Source organism: Nyctereutes procyonoides, unplaced genomic scaffold (genome assembly GCF_905146905.1).
Source record: "Nyctereutes procyonoides isolate TBG_1078 unplaced genomic scaffold, NYPRO_anot_genome, whole genome shotgun sequence".
NCBI classification, from domain to species: domain Eukaryota; kingdom Metazoa; phylum Chordata; class Mammalia; order Carnivora; family Canidae; genus Nyctereutes; species Nyctereutes procyonoides.
The window spans coordinates 18,073,181-18,094,154 of NW_026575146.1; the positions used below are offsets into that span (position 1 = coordinate 18,073,181).

General features: G+C 34.8%; 1 protein-coding gene across 7 annotated transcripts in view; it reads left to right on the forward strand.

Annotated features, from left to right (window-relative positions):
• QKI (QKI, KH domain containing RNA binding) overlaps positions 1-20,974 on the forward strand; it is a 162,601-nt gene that overhangs the window by 36,861 nt on the left and 104,766 nt on the right. For all 7 annotated transcript variants that reach the window (XR_008662520.1, XM_055310446.1, XM_055310448.1 and 4 more), the window contains exon 2: positions 2,515-2,657. Coding sequence is in view for 6 of the 7 variants with exons in the window: in XM_055310446.1 (XP_055166421.1) it covers positions 2,515-2,657 (143 nt within the window). In the remaining variant the exon portion in view is untranslated. The remainder of the gene's footprint in view (positions 1-2,514; positions 2,658-20,974) is intronic.

A 20,974-nucleotide genomic window follows, 5' to 3' on the forward strand; every position in this document is an offset into this window, starting at 1 on the left:
CACACAAATATTTAGAGAAATGTAGTTTAAATGGTAAATATATCTTCTATTTGATCATCTAACCATTTAGATGTGAAGGTCATTTATTGTAATATTTATGTATTTTTTAATTTAGTCATCTAATCTGGATTTCCTTTTACTTGATTCTCTTGGTTTTTCTAAGTTTGATACATTTGTTTACCTGGATGCATGTTGTTTTCCTTTTTAGTCTTTTGTATTACTGTGGTTATAGATTTTTAAATATTGAACTCTTCTTGCATTCATGGTATAAATTCCACTGCCTTGGTGCATTATTTGATATGCTGGTGCCTATTTAGGATGTTTGTGTTAACATTTATACGCATTTATCTATAGTTTTCCCTTACGTTATTGTTAGGATTTTTATATCAGCGTTCTTAATGCCATAACAAGAATTAGGCAGTTTCTGAAGAGGAAATTTAAATGTACTAAATTAATATTGAAAGTGCTTTTATATAGATACCTGGACTAAAGGATATATGCATGATTTTAATTAAATTTCCCTAATGTCCTTTGATTAATTACTTGCTGTAATTATGTAATTATGTAAACAGTTTTTTATGTTTAGCTTATTACTTAATGGTTGAAAACGTGACTGGAGAATTGCTGTCACATGCTAATTTAAAATAAACACTAGTTTGATACTGGACATTTTTAGGCAAGATTTCATTATGAAACTATACGTATTAAAAAGAACTTAAGGAATAAAGTCTTGCCTTTATGATGTAGTTAAATCCAAGGTACCTTCTTTTGATTTCTTAAAAATTGCACTTGCTATTCAGAGGTGCACGTTTGGTAAGCTTTGACAAGCAAATTGATAAGAGATAAGAGATAAGATTTAAGAGATAAGATTTGTTATAAAATAATATTGCCATCATTGAAGCAGAAAATGTATTGTAATACAGTATTTTCACTGATTTAATTAAGACTATCTGGGTAAGAACACGTTTGATCATGACTTTTTGCTGTGTTGGGTTTTATTTAGTAAAGTGATTATATAAATAGTTAAGAAAATTAAAGTGTGCATTCATATTTCATAGTTCCTTAATAGCAGTAGATTGAAATTCCATGTTTGGAAGGCATACAAAACAAATTTTAAAAATAAAAGGCATTTTACTTTTAAATATTAATGGATACAAGCCTCTTCCAAGGAGGATGTAATGTGTAGCATGGAGAGACAGTTGCAGAGACATTCAGCTAATTTAGTTAGCGACAATCCTTATTAGACAGTATAGTATGTTCTAATGGGCTGTCCCATAACACATTGTGGAAGCTTAATAAAGATTTCTTGAAAATTAATCATTTTTTTTTGTGCAAGTCTTGATTCACTGGATTTCTCTCTTGTATTTTTTCTTAAAAGTATATTTATACCTGGGAACTGTCCTAATAATTTTTTAAAAGGTCGTTGACTTTAGGTAATTCTGCTTTTCTTATATTTCATTCATTGACCTGATGTAGTTTGGTCTCTATTAACCATCTTTTCCTTGAAACTTCTCTGATCCCCAGAGGCTTAGGGGTCAACTCCAAGGTACCTCTCTTTTGCTCTTTACTTTACCATACTTCTGTGGTATTTGACATTGTTGATTACCCTGCTCTTGGGTCTGTCATTCTTAAGCTTCTTTGACACCTCTCTCTTCCCTGCTTTTGTTATCCACCTTCATTTCTTCTTGATTTGGATCTTCTTTGCTTTATTCCTTAAATGTTGCTTTTTCTAGGATCCATTCAGTCTTTCCTTCTGTCCTAAGACGTCTCTTCTGTTCCTTTAGCTTTGACTAACATATTTGTATATCAGACTCAGACTTCTGCTGAACTTAAAAATCTATGTATCTATTGGACATCTGTTCGGATATTCCAAAGATATCTAAAATAGCTAAGGAAGTAAACCAGCTTAAATCTTATTCAGATTAGTTCTGAAGTTTAAAAGAGCCTTTGTTATTAGTTTTGTCTGATAGGCCTTCTTATTTGACTAAGGCTCTTATTGGAATGACTGGCCTCATTTAAACATGGAGAAATTAGGTGAAATGACAGGTATATATATCATAGAGGGTAAGAGCTTCGGCTCTGCAGTAAACTTAAAATATAGGGGCCCTTGGATGACACAGTCAGAAATGTCTGACTTTTGGTCAGCTCAGGTCAATCTCAGGGTTGTGAGATCAGACTCCATTGGGCTCTGTGCTCAGGGCAGAGGCTGTCTGGGACTCTTCTCCCTCTGCCTGCCCCCTTTCCCCCAGTTTATTCTCTCAAATAAAAAAAAATCTTTTAAAAAAATATTATTTGGTTGATGTAAATTTGATTTCTGGTAGAAATTAATTAAGGCTATAGTCCTGTTAAACATAGACTTAATCCAGGGAATAATAGAATAGGTTAACAGTTCTTTACACTTTGAGTTTTAACACTTTATCAATGAAACCCTCCCCTACCTTCTTTTTATATTTTTTCCTTGACTAGGCGGAATATTTTTTTGTCTAACACATTTAAAATTTTTACTTTTAACAGAAATTAGCAGAGTACGGAAAGACATGTACAATGACACATTAAATGGCAGTACAGAGAAAAGGAGTGCAGAATTGCCTGATGCTGTGGGACCTATTGTTCAGTTACAAGAGAAACTTTATGTGCCTGTAAAAGAATATCCAGATGTAAGTATATTTTGTTGTTTATTCAATTTTTTTTTCTGCTTCACCTACTTTGGGAAGGGATGTATCTGGTGATAAATACTTAAGCATTGTCAGCAGCTTTGAAAAGAATGGCATGTGAGGGACTAAAGGTGTGATTAATTTGGTGTGGACAATTTAAAAAAAATTTTTTAGTTATGTTTTCATTTAGTTGCTGCGATGTCACTTTTGGAAATGCATATGTTAAAGACTTGGTTTTAGATTTCAAATCGAGGCCAGAATTATAGAAAGAGCTTTGGCCTGAATGTTGCAGAGGGCACCAAATACAATTCTCTACTCATCTTTAATCTGACCTCAGAAAAGGCACAACCTGGGCCATGTCATCCTTTCAGTAAAATGAGAAGTTGAACTATGTGACAGCTAAGCTTCCTTTCAGTTCCACAATTTTTATGATAACCACTGTTCATAATTTTTTTCTTTTGTCTTTTTCATTCTTGTTTCTTGCCTATTCTTCATAAACATCGTGTTTCAAGTAGCCTCCTTGTCCTATACCGCTTAATTTATAATTAGCTCCAAACTCTTTGTGTTTGTTACAAAGCCCTATGTCATATAGTTCTTTCTATCTCTCTGACCTCATCTTAAGTGATTTTCCCTCTTCCTCAATATGCTGTAGCACTGTAGTCACATTGACTATTAGAACAAGTCAGGTCTATTCCCAGCCTAAGTACATTTATGTTAGCTATATACTGGCTGGCTTCTTTTTTGTGATTAAGATTTTAGCTCAGATGTCACTCAGAAGCCTCCCCTCACTATTTTATCTAAAACAATCTGGTTACTCATTGTGTCACACTAAGTCTCTTTTTTTTTCTGAGGAGCACTTGCTATTTGGTATTTTTAAAATTATTATTTTTTATTTCTTTGCATCAGAAAACAAAGTACTTAAGAACCTTTTGTTATTGTTGTTTACCATGTACTCCCAGTATGCATAATATTTGCACATAATTGGCTCCAGGACCTTTTGAATAAATAAAGTCAAATGGGTGGTATTTTGCTAGGTCAGAGAATTATTCTGAAATCAAAACTATTCTGCAAGAAGGAGTTGGTATTGTAAGGTCAAACGTATATTTATATTCTAAGGTTCATTGATTCGGTGGACAGTATACTTATCTAAAGATGGAAAATAAATACCTTAAGTTGGATTAATGGAAAAACACATTGACATTTAACAAGTTGCATTTCTAATACCATTTTCTTTAAGGCTAGTACATTTACCTTGAAAGTACTTTTGGTTGCACACATATAAACAATTCTGGATAATGTAGGCAAAGAGTTTATTGGAAGATAATGTGGTATAAAAGGGTTAAAGAAATGGCTGGAGAACAAAACCTCATGTAAGAGAGGGCCCAGAGCAGCTCTGAGAACCTCAGCACTAGGAATTTGGACTTTCTCTTTGAGACCTTTACTTTTAACATAATTTGGCTTCAGCGCCTCCCAGACTATCTTCAAACTTAGATTCTTAGGAGAGCACATGTGTTTTGGACCAATCTACCATGACTAAAGATGGGGGGTTAACTAACATAACCTAGACGAGATTACTTTGGTCTCACCCTTGAGGATTGGAGTGATTTCCTAGAGATGAGAAATTATGATTTGGGCAGTTGTCCCAGTTGGTGTCTACTGCTGTTTGGTGTTTCATTATCTCCTAAATGATATCAACCTTGTCATCTGCTTCTTTAAAGGATAAAGTTTCAGCACTAGCCATTAACACAGAATTATGTAAGATCATCAGATCTTGTTAGAGAATATAACCTTGATCTGCCTGGTCCCCGTTGGAAAAAATCTTGTTCAGGGAAGGTGATATTTGTATTGCATTATTTAAAAGACATGTTTGAGGGGTACCTGGGTGGCTCATTTGGTTAAGCAGCTGCCTTTGGCTCAGGTTTTGATCCCCGTGTCCTGGGATTGAACCCCTTGTTGGGTTCCTTGCCCCATGGGGAGCCTGCTTCTCCATCTACCCTTCCCCCCAGTCGTGTGTGCTTGCTTTCTCTCTCCCCCTCTCTCAAATAAATAACACTTTTTTTTTTTTTTAAATCAAAGACGTGTTTGATATAATCCTCTAAGTCAGAAGGGATAGATTTTGTAGTGCGGGTCCAGAAGGAGGTAAATTTTCACTGTATTCCTGTCTTTTTCCCACCTGTTGGGCTTCATTACTATGGTCAGCTCCTGTTGCTGACAGGTGTTTGGTGGTGTACCATTGTCTAGGTCACTGGATCTCAAAATGTGGTCTCAGACTGTAGTATCCATGCCCTCTGGGAACTAACTTGTCAGTTAGTTTCAAGCCCTACTCTAGACCAGTTGAATCAGAAGCTCTAGGGGCAAGACCTAGCAATCTGCCTTCCAACCCATTTGCGTATAGGTGATTCTGATGCATGTTAAATTTTGAGGAGCACTGCTCTTACTTATCATCAGAATAAGCAGGGCTAACAGGTGGTTCTTTTGCCAAGCATTGTTCCAGGAGGCAGGTATAGTGTTGAATTAAACAATGCCTCTGCTTTTGGGGAGCAGACATTGTGGTAGCAGAAACTGGCAATAAACAAATGAATATTTATTTTAGGTGCAGTCAGTGCTATGGAAAAAACTAAGGTAGGCTAAGCATGTAAATGATGACTGTGTATTTTTGGTAATAGTATCTCTTAAGAGAGAAGGAATGCAGAGACATGACTGAAGTGATGAGGAGGAAGGCATGAAAATTATGTGAAGGGAGAACATTCCAGGCAGAGTGAACAGCATATGCGATGACTGAGGCATGAGTATCTTGGGAGGTGTGGGAAGATACAAGATCATGTAGGGGTTGTGGGCCCCAGTAGGGATATCAGATACTGTTCTGAGTGAAATGGGAAGCCACTCAGATATTTTGAGCCAAGGAGTGACATGGGCTCAGTTGTTTTTTAATAGATTCATTCTGGCTGCTGTGAGCAATGGTGACAACAGGGACACCAGCTTAGGGGGCAGAAGAGGAACTTGAACAAGAGGACATAGAAATTCTTGGATCCTGCATAGACTGTTAATTTAGAGCCAGTAGCATTTGCTGATATATTGGTTATGGAGTGTGAGGTAAGGCCAGGAATATCTCAAAGTTTTTAATCCATTGAATAACAGAATCCCTAGTTGCTGAGCTAGAAAAGACTAAGGCAGGAGCCCATTGGGAAGGTGGGGATTCCGCAGTTCTGATGTAGAGGTGTTGAGTTTGAAGTCAATTGTCAGTGTGTGGGCATACCAAATCGGCAGGTTGGTGGATGAGTTGCGGGTGACTTTTGGTACCCAACAATATCGATTTTAACAAAGCTTTTTAAATGAGAAATTTAGTTATAATTCATAAGAGGAGTGATAGGGATTTAAAACCATTCTGGTTCTCCAGATAATTTTTTTTAATACCTTAATTTTAACTCTGTTACAGGAATTTGTTATATTTTATACAAGAATTCTGTTAGAAGAATTAAGTTAATTAGGGTGTCTGGGTGGGTTAGTTGGTTAAATGTCCGACTCTTAATTTTGGCTCAAGTCATGATCTCAGAGTCCTGAGATTGAGCCTTGCCTCTGTCCTTGTCTGCTTAAGATATCTCTCTCTCTGTCTTCCTCTGCCCCTACTCCCCCAGTGTGTGTACATGTGTATGTGCGCGCGCTCTCTCTCTCAAAAAAGAAGAAAGAAGTTAATAAAGTGTGTTATGAGAATTTAAGATTTTTTCTTTGTGGTTATTAATTATACCAAATGAGTAGTAACTGTTTTGTGGTCTATATTAGGATATTTATGTCATCACCTTTTGAAAAAATGAAATACTATTAAAGTAAAACATAGGGGTCTGTCAGATTTTGGCAGTATGGGAAAAGATTTATTTCAGAATTATTAATTAGTTAATGGGCACAGTGAAACAAAGATGCATTCTTGCTTTTCTTCACTTACTGTATCTTAGAAATCATTTCATATGCTTCTCTTCCACCTTCCCCATTTGCATGTAGGTTTGATTTTGTGAGTGAATTCATTCTATTTAACTCAAAACTGCTTTTATTATTTAATATTTATTTTAGAGACATATGTATGCATGAGTGGTGGGGAGAGGGAGAGAAGATCTGAAGCAGCTTGCACTGAGCATGGAGTCTGATGCAGGGCTGGATCTCACGACCCTGAGATTACTACCTTAGCTGAAACCAAGAGCTCAACTGACTGTGGCACCCAGGTGCCCCTGCTTTCTTTATTATTAGAGCTTTGAAGGGGCATGTGACATAGTAGTCAAAAGTGTGGACTCAACCCAGACCTCTGCCTGGCTCTACCAATTTATTTTGTGACTTTGGGCAAATTACTGGTCATTTATGGTTCTCCATTTTCTTACATTTCTAAGGAAATAGTCTCTCACAGGTATATGAGGAGTTAAAAGTGAGTTAATACACGTAAAGCACTTGAAAAATGCCATAACACTGTATAAGTGTTAACTAGAACGCAGGGTCCATGAGGATGGGGATTTTGTGTCTCTTTGTATTCTCACTGCCTAGAATAGTATGTAGTGTTTACCATTACATTTACCATTGTATATGGTATAAATATTTGTTGTACATATCTGTGTGAAAGCTTCACTTTTTCAAATACTGCTAAACTTTTATTTTACTTTGTTCTTTGCATTTGCACATAACTTATTTTATAGAAGTATTAATTTGGAGATACTGTTTTGAACTTGGTTGTGTATAGCTCTGGGACTTACAAGAGAAGAAAGTTTTAGTATTTGAGAAATGAAGTAGTGTGGTATAATGTCCTTCACAGTATTTTTTTAATCAGTGGCTTAATGATGTTTAAATGGGAAGGGAATTGAAAATGAACTGAAAAATTCTTCAAAATTGATATTTAGTATTTATATTTATTAATAAAGCAGACTTTATTGCATCTCTGCTGTGTCCAAGCACGTCGTAGAGGTTGAGATATTAATTCCGTTGAGAAAACTCTTGGACATACTTGAATAATAGTGGGCTTTTGAGCCAGGCAGGCCTTAGTTTTGAATCTTGGCTTTACTCCCATATTGGTGTATTTGTCAACAACTGTCTTAATACTCCATAATAAGTTACTCTAAAACGTACTGGCTTAAAGTAACAAACATTGGTTTTTGTGCTCTTTAGCCTTCACTGTATTGTGGCTGAGATTCTGCTGATGGGGCTTAGCTTCACTTGACCTAGGCCAGCTGCAGGTGGGTTTAGATCTTTGTGTTTTTGCAAGGCTCAGTCCAAAGGGGCAGCAGCAGCAACTAGGAGCATGCTCTTCTCATGGTAGGTCACTGGAATATCAGAGTGAAACCAAATTGCTTAAGCACACGTAAGGCCTCTCTTCTCATCTGCTAACATTCTGTTGGCCCAGTGATTGTCAATTGTGGATGATTTTGCCCCTCTCAGACATTTGGTAGTATCTGGAGAGATACTGGGTTGGCAAAGCTACAAGGGGTAGGGGGACTAGTGGCATCTACTAGGTGAATGCCAGGGATGTTGCTAAACATGTTAAAATGAACAGGGCAGCCCCTCCACAACAACTGATTGTCCTACGCCAAATGTCAGAAGCAATGAAATTAAGAAAGTGCATTATGTCACTCAGTTCACAGTAAGAAGGAGACTGGAATAAATACTTGCTGAAAAATAATCCAGACTATCACATTGGCTTTAAGCAGATTGTTAAATTTTTAGAGTATGTTTCCTTGCCGGTTAAATTCTAAGACCCACCTCATAAAATTGTTTGGAAGAATAAAGATAACAAACATATGGCATCTGATAGTGCACTCAGTCTGAACATGAAAAAAAAATTCCTTTTGAAGGAGTCATAGTCTTTAATGAAAGATAAAGTAGATTACATCAAATCATTTAAGACTATGTAAGTTTATCATACATGCATAAAGTGACAGGCATGAAGACAATTAAAGTTACACATAGGCCATCAAACTGGTAATTTGGTTGGTCGAGTTAGTAAGGACTTGTTTGAATTCATGGAGATCTTATAAAGCACTATGTGAATAAAGTTAACTCTGATGTAAATAGGAGTTAAGTTTCAATGAGTCAGTAATAATTCTGTCACTAAATATGCCTAGTTAATCAATTTTGAGTTGTCAGAAATTCTTTTATAGGATCTGCCTGAGTGGTAGATAAGTTCCAAATACTGTCAAGGTCTAGCTGTTACGGGTATTAGTCGTGTAGTACAAACATGAACAGATTAGATTAGATTGTTTAACTCTTTACTTGGGTTGTGATATAAAATTGCAGTGAGACTTTCTCCAGATACTTAATATGAAGATAACTCTGATTTTTTGATGTTTTTTTTTTTAATTTTTTATTTATTTATGATAGTCACAAACAGAGAGAGAGAGAAAGATGCAGAGACATAGGCAGAGGGAGAAGCAGGCTCCATGCACCGGGAGCCCGACGTGGGATTCGATCCCAGGTCTCCAGGATCGTGCCCTGGGCCAAAGGCAGGCGCTAAACCACTGCGCCACCCAGGGATCCATTTTTTGATGTTTTTAAAATGAATTTTAATTTTGAATGATTGTAGCCTTGAAAGGTAATGTCTTGGGTGTAAGCTATCATGAAGACAGTTGTCAAAGATTTATAAGATGGAGAAATGCATTTTCAAATATTTTTGCCAAAAAGGATCCCAGCCTGGCCACTTTAATAAAACAGATTTATAATAATTACTTGTCACTTCCTGCAGTCTCATAATAATAATAATCTATGTTAATGGTAGAGTAAGAGTTTTAATTTTAAGTTCCCTTTCAATCTATTTTTCCTGAATTTGGCTAATCATAGCTTCTAGTTGAGTATATAGTATAAAATTGTTGATTTTTTTTTTTTTTTTTTTTTTTTTTTTTTTACTTATTTCTCAAGGTTGTCTCCTGCAAATTGGCTGTTGAGCTAGCATTTGTTTGGGATGGGTTATGAGGAAAAAGGGGTCAGTGCAGTTACTTTTATTAGGCCTTTGCTCCTTTGACTTTTGTGGCTTCCTTATTGTGTTGAAAGAATTAATCAGAAGTCTTCAAGAGTCCTCATATATATAAACTACTTTTGCCTTTGTTCATAGAAACAAATGGACAGACATGAAATCAGAATTTAATAATCTACAAAATCTCCTTTTCATTATCTAGGTTAAGGCTTAATTTTTGCCTACATATGATCTTAATTATAAGTGAAAATACAATACATTAAAAGTAAGATCTACATATCTAATTGTTTACACATAAAACTACTAAAGATAGATTATTGATTTTTTTTTTTAAGGACGGTTGGTATATTTTTTGTTAAATTGAATTGTAGAGTGTTTCAGATTATATGTTAATCTGTTGGGAGTTTTTAACAGTAGCATTTGATAATATTGAGCATATCTTTAAGTTTTAGGTAGAGAAACTGTTATGGTTGACTTTGAACTTTATTTTTTAATTAATTTTTTTAAAAGATTCTATTTATTTATTCATGAGAGAGAGGGGGAGAGAGAGGGGGAGAGAGAGGGAGAGAGGCAGAGGGAGAAGCAGAAGCAGGCTCCATGCAGGGAGCCTGATGTGGGACTTGATCCCGGGTCTCCAGGATCACGCCCTGGGTCAAAGGCAGGCGCTAAACTGCTTGAGCAACCCAGGGATCCCTGACTTTGAACTTTAAACTGATAATTTAGTGAGGTCAGTTTCATGACTTTTGTCTTTGTGGTTTTAGTTTGGAAGTTTCCTTTTTATTTCACTCTGTAAGGGCATATGAAGGCCTGCTTTGTATCACATATTTAATAGGGTTTTTATGGTCTGAGCTATACTAAATTTCTTAGGATGTCAATAGAACTTATACCAAAAAGGAATTCAAGACATTCTGAAAATAATAAATTTTGTTTAGCTGTGGTTTTTCTCAAAGTTTAACAATTTTAAAAATTATAAGCCTTCTCAAGGTCTTAAAATGCTAAAGCTTTAAGTAATATATTTTAACATTTAAAAAGAACTAGTATTCAGAAGAACAGATTAGAAAATGGTCTTTAGTTTTAGGGGAGTATTACTTGTAAGCAAATGTTTTCCAGGCCCACCTGAGATAGAAAGTTTTGCGTACAAGATTTTTTTTTATCCAAAAAGTTTGTTAAGATCTGATCTGTTAAAATTATTGTTGTAAGAGGCTTATCAATGAGTTGGATACCTAATCACTGATATCTAACCTCTATATCTCTCTTAAGATTGTCTCTGAGATAACCAAAGGAATATAATACAAAAATTAGAGAGAAACCTAATTCTCAGGGCTATTCATATTTCAGAAATATCAAGGTATTTCTGTTAAATATTAAATGAAAGTTTGAGATGTTGATCTGTGTTGGCCCATCTTGAGATAGCATTATGGCATGGAAGTGAGTAAAGCAGTCTTCCTAATCCTAACCGTCTTCCCTCCCAAACTGGCAAACAGAATGGGTTGTGGGGTAGTTGAAGGTTATAACACTTGAGCTTGACTACCTACCTATCTTAGTTCTTGTTTACAGTAGATGACCTAAATTTATTTTATGAGTAAATGAATTCATCAATTATACTTACTTTTGGTTTGAATTTGAGTGGAGAACTACTTTAGTTTTTGATGGAACCTGCCTTAACTTGAAAAACATTGCAATTACACATTTCAAAAACTAGCCTTGGAACTAAATTCACTTAATTATTTCATAAGGAAAGCATTATGTGTCTTAGTAAATTCAACCCTTTAAAACAAATAGTAAATAAATTAGTTACATCCTGAAATCTGGTTTTGACCTGCTATAGAAAACTGTTTTTTCCAAGTCCAAAAACAATATCATCGGGTAAGCAACCTATCTAGCATGAACTTAGCCATCTCCATTTTTCATTATTGGTAGGATAATTTTTTCTTTCTTATTTTGTAAGGAATTAATTAAGCTTTAAAGAAATGTATCTGTATTGTATTCTTTGGGGTTAGAAGCAGTGGTTGTTTTGATTAGCTTTTACCTTTTTTTTTTAATAAGTTGTATGAAAGCAGTATAAGTTTGCAATTTTAACAGATTAAGATGAAAGAAAACCAAAATTTGAAAAGTAATTAGAAACATGAAGGTGAGGATATCTGAGTATAAACCAGTAAAATTTTGGCATCAATCTTTTATTTCAGAAATGTGTGTGGCCTGTTCTAGGCACCAGACACAAGAATATGAAAAATGTAATCCCTGCCCTCACAATACTGTTAGAGGCGTAATCCTGTAGTAGAGTATCAAGGACTAAGAGAACTAAGGCAGTGAAATTGAAGTAAAGACTAGGGGACAGATTAAATAATGAAAACTTTAAGATATCTTAGTTTCTTATATGTGGAGGCTAAGAATGAGAGAGGACTTTGCTTAGTGGTGCTATTCATTTAAAGTAGAGACTACAGGGCAAGATTTTATAATTTAATATTGTAGAGGAATCAGGAGTAACAGATGAAAAACACACTGTACTAACAGAAGAAATGATCAAAAGTGTTTGTAAGCTTTGCTGCTCTTAACAGTGTAGGAACATTGAAATAGGGTGGTGTAAAAGACGGTTATCACGTGTGACTAAAATTTGTGCCAGAAAAAGCAGCTCACTTTAATAAGAGCTGAATTAGTAATTTCGAAATAGTATATGAGGTTAATAATGTTTATGCAGCAAAATTTAAATCAGTTTTAAAGAGCCTTAGATAGTATCTGTAATCTGAAATCTGAGGTCAGAACGAGACATTTAATCTCCTAGATTTATTTTCAGAGTTTGAAGTGACACTTGTAAGCTCAGTTTTGACTCAAATAATCATATTCTTCTCTTTCTCTTTTTTGAAGTTACACATTTTTCATGGAGATATGTGGATGAAGTGATAATCACATAAAGGTTTTCACTCATATAAAAGTATCATTTATGGTAAAGAGGATGTATATGATGATTGTTAAGGAATGATCCCAATCAGTAAAAGACACACGAAAATAGCAAGGTGTGGTTATGTAATAATAATAGAGTAATGATAAGTTTTGAGCTCTAAGTGGAGAAGAAATTATAAAAACTCAATTGGACTCTGAAAGTAAACTTGAATCTGAAGAGAGTTTTTTTTAAAACTTTTTACCAAACATTTTGAATGATTAAACAGGAATCAGAAACTAAAGGTGAGTTTCTGGTGTGTTTAGGATTTGTAGATTAAAGTCTTCAGAAGAGAGGCATTATACTATACTTAAGACTAAGTGTCCAAACTCTGTCTTCAGTCGAGGTATTCTAGGATTGGGGCTACTTTTGTAACTTCTTCTGTATTAAAGATTAATGATAACTGTCTTTTCAGCAAGGTTATGAGGATTAAGTGACTTATTGCATGCAGAGTTCTAAGCATAGAAGCTCATTCATATTGGAGCACTCATAGTAAAACATACTTCAGTGTACTCAACACTTAAGAAATGTTGAATGACATAGTCATTGCACTCATGATACTTCCATATTGAAATGGAAAGTGGAAATAACATTTTGTTTCTATGGCATCATTGATTTTGTCATTTGGAATTTACCCTGAGATCAGTGTTATCAGGCTTATCATTTGAGAAATTTCTCAAATGTTTGAGAGTTCTTTGCTGCATATGACTGAGTGATTTAGTTTTTTACCATGAGAATGAAAAAAATCACTACACGATTTCTGTGAATGCTTTTAAATTGTATCATCCAACAGTCTGAATAAATACTAGCTTCTTCAATGTGCTTTATATTGTGTGAGGCACAGTGGATAAAAAAATAATAAAGAGGATGAGATACTGGTTTCTGGCTTATGGAATGATCTGCAAGAGACATTCCATTATGGCGTATCATGTGATAAGAGCTATGAAGCAGATGGGTACATAGTGCTCTGAAATCCTCACTGTGGAGGGGAAAACAAATGTCTCTGGGAATCAGAGAATACAGAAAATCACAGGAGGAGGAACACTTGAGTTCAGTATTGTGTGTTGAGGAGGATTTGACGTATTTTGAGGGAAAGAAGGAGAAGGAAAGGTGTTAAAGAAAACTTGAAAGTACCTGCCATTAAAGAAAAAAGTACATTTTTTTTATAGAACGATGAATTATGTGTCTAAACATAAGGATAACAGCAAAAACAAAAGTTTCAAAAGTAGTTAGAGACCTTTTAAGGGGCCTTGTGTATAAGAGTTGGAACTTTACACTGTTAAAAGTTGTATCATAAATGCTTGTGTCATCTACTTGTGTCATAAAACTCTTGTTGACTTTCATTGCCTTCATATTTTTATTTTAATTGGTTAAGTAATGTTTGTTTTCTGAAGCACTTGTTATTTAGCTTCTAGAAAAAAAAATCATCTTATTCCCCTGTTTTTGTTTTGAGTGGTTTCAGCTTCTTTCCCAATTTATCTATACTCAAAGGATGGAGATTTCCTATAATTTAGATTATACAGATTCATATGCTACAAATTTCATGTTTTGTTTCATGTTTTGTATAATTTAGATTATACAGATTTATATGCTACAAATTTCATGTTTGGTGGTTTCACACACACACTTAAATTTTCTGGTGTAAATGCCTTTTCTTGAATAGCATTGTGCTACTAGCAGATGTTTATAAAGGCCTAATATATGGAAGTTTTTACAAAATAGTTCAGGTAATAGTTATGCAGCATAAGGAGACTTATTGGCTGCTTATCTAGAATTAATATGGAGACAGAAAAGGGATAAGACATTATCTCCCCCCAAAACACAAGACATTTTGATATATTCAATCTATTTTTTGTTTTTGGGGTGTGTGGATATGTGTTTTACAGAATGCTTTCATGATTTTTGCTGAACTTCTGTTATCTCTGGGCAAACCCATGATTCGAATTGATGAATGAGTATACAGTTCTGACATGAATATTGGTTGGTTTCTGCATTTGCATTAATGAGTCGTAGATGAACGTGAAAATCAAAAACGTGTTGAAACTTCATTTGTTCGTAAATGACAAGGGCAACTTCTTTGCTGTATTGGATAATGGTTTTGGAATATGGAAGAACATTGTGCTATTCACAGTGAATGTAGACACAGCAAACTTCTATATTTAATCTGTATTAATATTTTCTCCTTAACTGCCATAACTCTAGAGCTGATCAGTAAAACAATAAATCAAACAAATTATTATTGTATTTTATTTTATTCTATCCTATTTTAATTATATATTTTTTAAGCAGGGGGAGTGTGCATTGTTGGGGACGTGGTAGAGGGAAAGAATCCCAAACATGCTCCATGCCCACCTCAGAGTCCAACATGTGGCTCAGTCTTAAAACCCTGAGATGGTGATTGGAGCTGAAATCAAAGAGTTGGATGTTTAACTGACTGAGCCACCCAGATGCCCCTCTTCTAGTATTTTAAAATAAAACCAGTTGTACTGCTAAATAACCATGACTACTTCCATCTTAATGTACTTGCACTATATAGGCTCACTAGTTTTGACTATGTTAGAGTTAGTATATCTTTTGTTATTTGCTAAAAGAAGGACTTCAACAAATATGCATGTGTGTGTGTTTCATGTGAACTATGTCACATATGAAATAAGATTAAGATAAGATTAATAAATCTTAGATTTATTAATTAATTATTATTAATTAATTAATCTTAAGATAAGATTAATAAATAAGATAAGTCAGTGTCTGACTATAAAATCACTTCAGAAATACCAGAAACAGTGTTTAAAAAGATTATCAATCTGTTGTACAAAAAAACAATCCAAAGAAGCACATGTTCTTTTTAAAATTATTTTTACAAAATTTTAAGCAGAAATTGCTTTTTAACATTTCTTACAAGTGTTTCACTGAAATACTTTTGGAAAGCCATGTTTTACTATTTGTTTTGATAGAATGTCTGAAGGTTTTATCTTTAATTATAGATTTCTTAAAAAGTTAATGGAAAGATTTGCCATATTACTTTGTATTTTGTTTTTGTGAAAAACATCAATTCTATTTAAAATATGAGCAGCAATTAAGAGCATTAGTTAGACATTGTTGTTAACCTCTTCTTTAGAAATTAACATGCCACTAACATGCATTAGTTAGACATTGTTGTTAACCTCTTCTTTAGAAATTAACATGCCACTTGGCAGAAATAGAAGTGTTGAGCCACAGAGAAGGTCTGTACTTTAACAGTGGGGTTAATGATTGTTCATTTGTCTTTCCCTCCTCCTCCTCCTCCTCCTCCTCCTCCTCCTCCTCCTCCTCCTCCTCCCCCTCCTCCTCCTCCCTCTTCTTCCTCCTCCCTCTTCCTCTTCCTCTCCTTTTTTGGCCTTTAAAGTTGCAGTTAACTCAGGCCGTTTGAAATGATTTTCTTTGACTGTGTTGTGACATTGTTTTAATTGAATGAAGCTGCAGAACTAGCATGATAAATCAACATGGAATGAATTTTAATGCAAGGCAAACGATATTAACTTGGAAATTGGTTGCAGTAGACAAAGCAGCTGCTATGATTAATTTTTTTTTTATTCTCTACTTAACAGCATTTTGAGAAGGATGACCTTGACAGTTTCAATTGTGTTAGAATCCCAGTGGTATGCACTTTCAACACACTTGAGCTCCAGTTTGTTGATTCTTGGGCAGTAGAGATTGTTTCATTTTTTTAGGTTAGGAAAATTTTGTTTTGCAGATTTATTACATTGCTTGTGACCGGTTTTAAAACATTTTTTATTTAGATAATAATTGTGAGGATTACTTAGTTGTGGTAGAAGTCTATTTAATCTTAACACTGTGGTTCTGGCAATAAAAGTTTAATAAGTGAAGGAATACGATGTGTCAAAAAGGATCTTGTAAGTGTATGTCACAAAGTGTATGCCAAGCAGTTTGACAAAGAACACAAATCAAAACCAACTAAATATCACTTATTTGAAGCACTAAATTATCTCTGTTTATAATGTATTTTTCTAGACGTTCTTTTCCGTATGTGTGTCCAGTACATGAGTTTCCTTGGAAAAGGATATGTAGAGCACAGCTATTACTGAGAGAGAAAAGAGATGTCAAGGCCGCTTATTTTAAGAAACAGTCAAGGTAACAAATAGAGTAACAGCATCTTCACAGATTTCATGAGAGCAGGGAGAGTTTCTCTTCCTTCTCCTCCTCCTCCTCCTCCTCCTTTTCTTCTTCTTTTTTTTTTTTTTATTAAATCCCTAACATCTCTTTTACTCTACTACATAACAGACCTTGAATAAATGTTTTAGTGAGTTGAATTTGAAAATGAAAGCCTATTTTCTGTTGTACTAAAAAAATACCCAAACTAAACAAAATGAGGGGAGATGGGATGTGGAGAGTCTTGTTTCTGTTCAGGGGTGGAGGGCAGGGACAGGTGAAGTTTATTAGAATCTGTGACTATGTAAAAAGGTAGAGTTAGGAAATGGCAGATAAGTAGGAAGAGCCAACATAGGGCCAGGCCTATAGATAGACTTTTTGTGATATGTACCTTATTTCTCTTCCTCAGACCCTCATTTTGATGTATTTTTACCCCATACTATTTGAAGTTATGTTATTTCTGGATCTGTTTAGATTAAAAGACAAGCAACAACTTTAAAAATGCCGTGGGCTTCTGTTTTAAGAGCTACCAGGGTAATTCAGATCAGCTAGTAAATTTGTAGTTAGTATTTCAGAACAATTCCAGTGAAATAGGACACAAGACGAAGAAGTATTTGCTGAACTCATCAGAGTCCCAGGAAGATCGAGGGCAGATAATCAAGGATATAAGTCTGGGTTTTAGAAACCGTTCATTTGGTATGTTTTCTGAATCTGGAGAAGACCAAACTTTGGGGGACAGAAGTTGGAGTCTATAACCTATCTATGTGGACTCCTCATCCCCAGTCTTTGCTTGGTGGAGAGGAATGCTGATGGGTGTGAATTCTGGGAGTAAAAGTGAACCAGAATTTCCCAGGTTCTCACAGACAGTGCATGTCAGCATTAAATTGTTTTAACACACGATATTGGATTGTTAGTAGTAGTAGGTCCCTGGGAAAAGCTGATGCATATCCTTTCTGGAAGAGGGTAACATCATTTTAGACCTTATGTAATTTCTGAAAGCTATGTATCTCGTAACTATAGTGTCTGGCACCCACTAGAAAATAACCCAAATCACAAGAAGATAAGATGACAGTAACAAAAATCTGAAGAAAACAATAAACAACAAAACAAGAACAACTCCACAGGGACTCTAGGTATTAGAATTCTCATACCTAGATTTTCTAAGAGCTATGTTTAGTATGTAGAAGGTGAAAAAAGGACAAGTTAGAGAAATATGGCAGAGAAATGGGAACTGTAAAAGAAAAATTAAAAAATTCCTTAACTGGAATTAACACGTTTACCAGAAGATTTACAGGAGCATTTGAAGAGAGAATTTGTGAACTTAGAAGGTAGCTTAGAAGAAAATAGCATGGAAAAGCAGAGGGATAGAAAAACCGTGAAAAATGAGAAGAAAACCATGAGAAAGTCTAATATATGTAATTGTAGTTTTAGGAGAAGAGAGAATGGCACAGAAGCAGTGTTTGAGAGGAGTGTGGCTGAGAACTTTGAAACCAAAGCAATAAAGCCATCCGAGGTTTGTGAAACTGAACTGTAAAACAAAAGCCACATCATAGCCACTGGGCACATCATAGTAAAACTTCTGAAAACTAAGGTTGAAAAGTTGTAAAAGCGAACAAGAGGGAAAAGATTACCTTCAAACTTATAGTCAAGACTCATAGCTCATTTTTCAGAAATATGACAGAGGAAAACAGACAAAATAAAGGGTCTTTATTGGTGTTGAAAGAAAAGGTGTTGAAAGAAAATAACTGTCAAACAAGAATTCCATACTCATCAAAAATAAGACATTTTCAGATAAGGAAAAACTGAGAGATTACATTACCAGATGTTCACTAAAGGCAATACTTAGGATGTTTTTTAGGATGGATAAAAGTGACATTCTTTGGAAAACTGAAGATACAGAAAGGAATAAAGAGCAATGAAAATGGTAAATGTGTGGGTAAATATAAATGTACATTATTTGTATAGAGTGATAATCTGTTGAGTTAAAAATAGATACAAAATTTTGAAAAACACCTAATGGCATATAAATTGGTTTGGAATAAATGGTGTTAAATAGTCTGGGGTCCTTGCATTTAATAGGAAAGAGGTGAAAGTACAAAATAACAGTAGTACTTGATAATTCAGTGATACATGTTAAGGATAGACAAGCATGTAACATTCAGGCTAACAAAAAAAGAAGAAGAAAGGCAGAAAACATGCTCATTTCCATCTGTGTCCCTGACCCCACCCCCACAAGAAGACAAGAAAAAAGTAAAAGGAACATGAAAGAGGTCAGGCAATTAGCACTTTAGTAAAGCTTGTAGATATAATCACATACTGTAAATGGGCTCAGTGTTCCAGTTAAAATTCAAAGATTACAAGATTGGTCAAGAAACAGACTCATTTTGTTGCTGTTTAAAGAAGTCCTGTTTAAAATATAAGGATAATGAAAGATTAAGGGTAATAGGATCACGAAAGACACTTTGAAGAACAAAACAAAAAATCTTTACCTCTATATGAATATCAGTAGGCAAAAAGTATTCCTGGAGGGAGAGCAATTTCATAATGTAAAAGGCTACAAGAATTTTAAATTTGGGGCAGCCTGGGTGGCTCAGCAGTTTAGCGCTGCCTTCATCCCAGGGCCTGATCCTGGAGATCTGGGATTGAGTTCCACGTTGGGCTCCCTGCATGGAGCCTGCTTCTCCCTGCCTGTTGTCTGTCTCTCTCTCTGTGTGTGTCTCATAAATAAATAAATAAAATCTTTAAAAGAAAAAAGAATTTTAAATTTGTATATATCAAATAACACAGCCTCTAAACATATAAAGGCAAAGTAGATAGAACTACAAGGAAAAATAGAAAAAAGTTATGGAAGAATTTGCCTTTTTTTTTTTTTTTTTTGAGCATCCATGGAATATTTAGAAAAATTGGCCCTATGCTCTGCTGAAAAGTCTGAACAAACCATGCAGGATGGATATTCTGCACACTATGTTTTTTTATTATAATGTAGAATTTAGAAATCAATAGATGATTAGGAAATCTCCTATGTTTGAAATGAGAAAAACATTTAAATATTCAATAACTATTAAATTATTTGATCTGAATGATAAGGGATATACTGCATATCAAAACTTCGGGTTGCAGATAAAACCAGTTTAGAGGACTACTTAAAGCTTTGAACATATATATATATTAGAAAAGAAGGTACAATAAGCTAAGCATCCATTTCAGCAAGCTGAAAAAACATAGCGGATTAAACCCAAAAGAAGTAGAAGGAAGGAAATAATAAAGCTAAGAATAGAACTGTATTAAAGATGAGAAACCACAAAAGGAAGAGAATCATTCTTTCAGATGGCTCTTGTGGCATTATAATAAGCTATCCCAACAACTTACGTTAAAACAACCATCATTTATTTAGCTCTTACATCTCTTTGGCAGGCTAGTCCTTTAGATTGCATTCAGCAAAGTAGTTCTTCTGGTCTGCATCTATAGTCAGTCACCTGTAGGTTGTCTAGGGAGCCTCTGCTTTTATGACTTGTCTGGCTCTTTGCTGAGACATTGATGGTGACTGGATCACTTGTCTTTTATTCTCCAGTAGGTTAGTCTGAGCTTGTTTGCATGGGAATAATAGAGCTCTAGCAGAGTAAATGCACATAAGACAGATTTAAATTTAGGCTTTTAACACAAATATTCTTCCCACTACTTGTATTGGAAAAGCAAGTCACAGTGCTAGCCCAGATTTGAGGGTTGAGAGGAGCTACGAGTTTACAATGCAGTGGCATCTTTAAGGGGGTAAAGGGTAGTAAGTCCTTCTACCCCAGGCAGTAAAAGTAAAAGCAAAAGTAAATTTTTTGAAAAGACTGGAAATTTTTTTGAAAAGACTGGAAGACTTATAAAGAACAAGGAAGACATAGATAACCAGTCAGAAATGAAAGAGGGGACATCACTACAGATTCTGTAGATACTGAGAAGAAAATTAGACTTAAGCTTTTACATCAACAAATTTAAGAATTTAAACAATACGAATGTATTTCTAGGTAAATACAGGTTGCCAAAAATTGACATTTGAAAGGCGAGAAAACCTGAGTTAAAGAACTGAATCTATAATTAAAAACCTTGCACAGAGAAAAACTCTAGGCCCAGGTTGTTTCACCACTGATTTCTTCTATTCAAATTTAAGGAAGAAATAACATGTCTTCTACAAGCCCATCCAGAGAGTAGAAAAAGAGAGAATGCATCTCAGCATATCTTGAAGTCAGAATAACCTTGATGCCAAAACCCAAGAAGCATGTAATGAGGAAGGAATATTACAAGCTA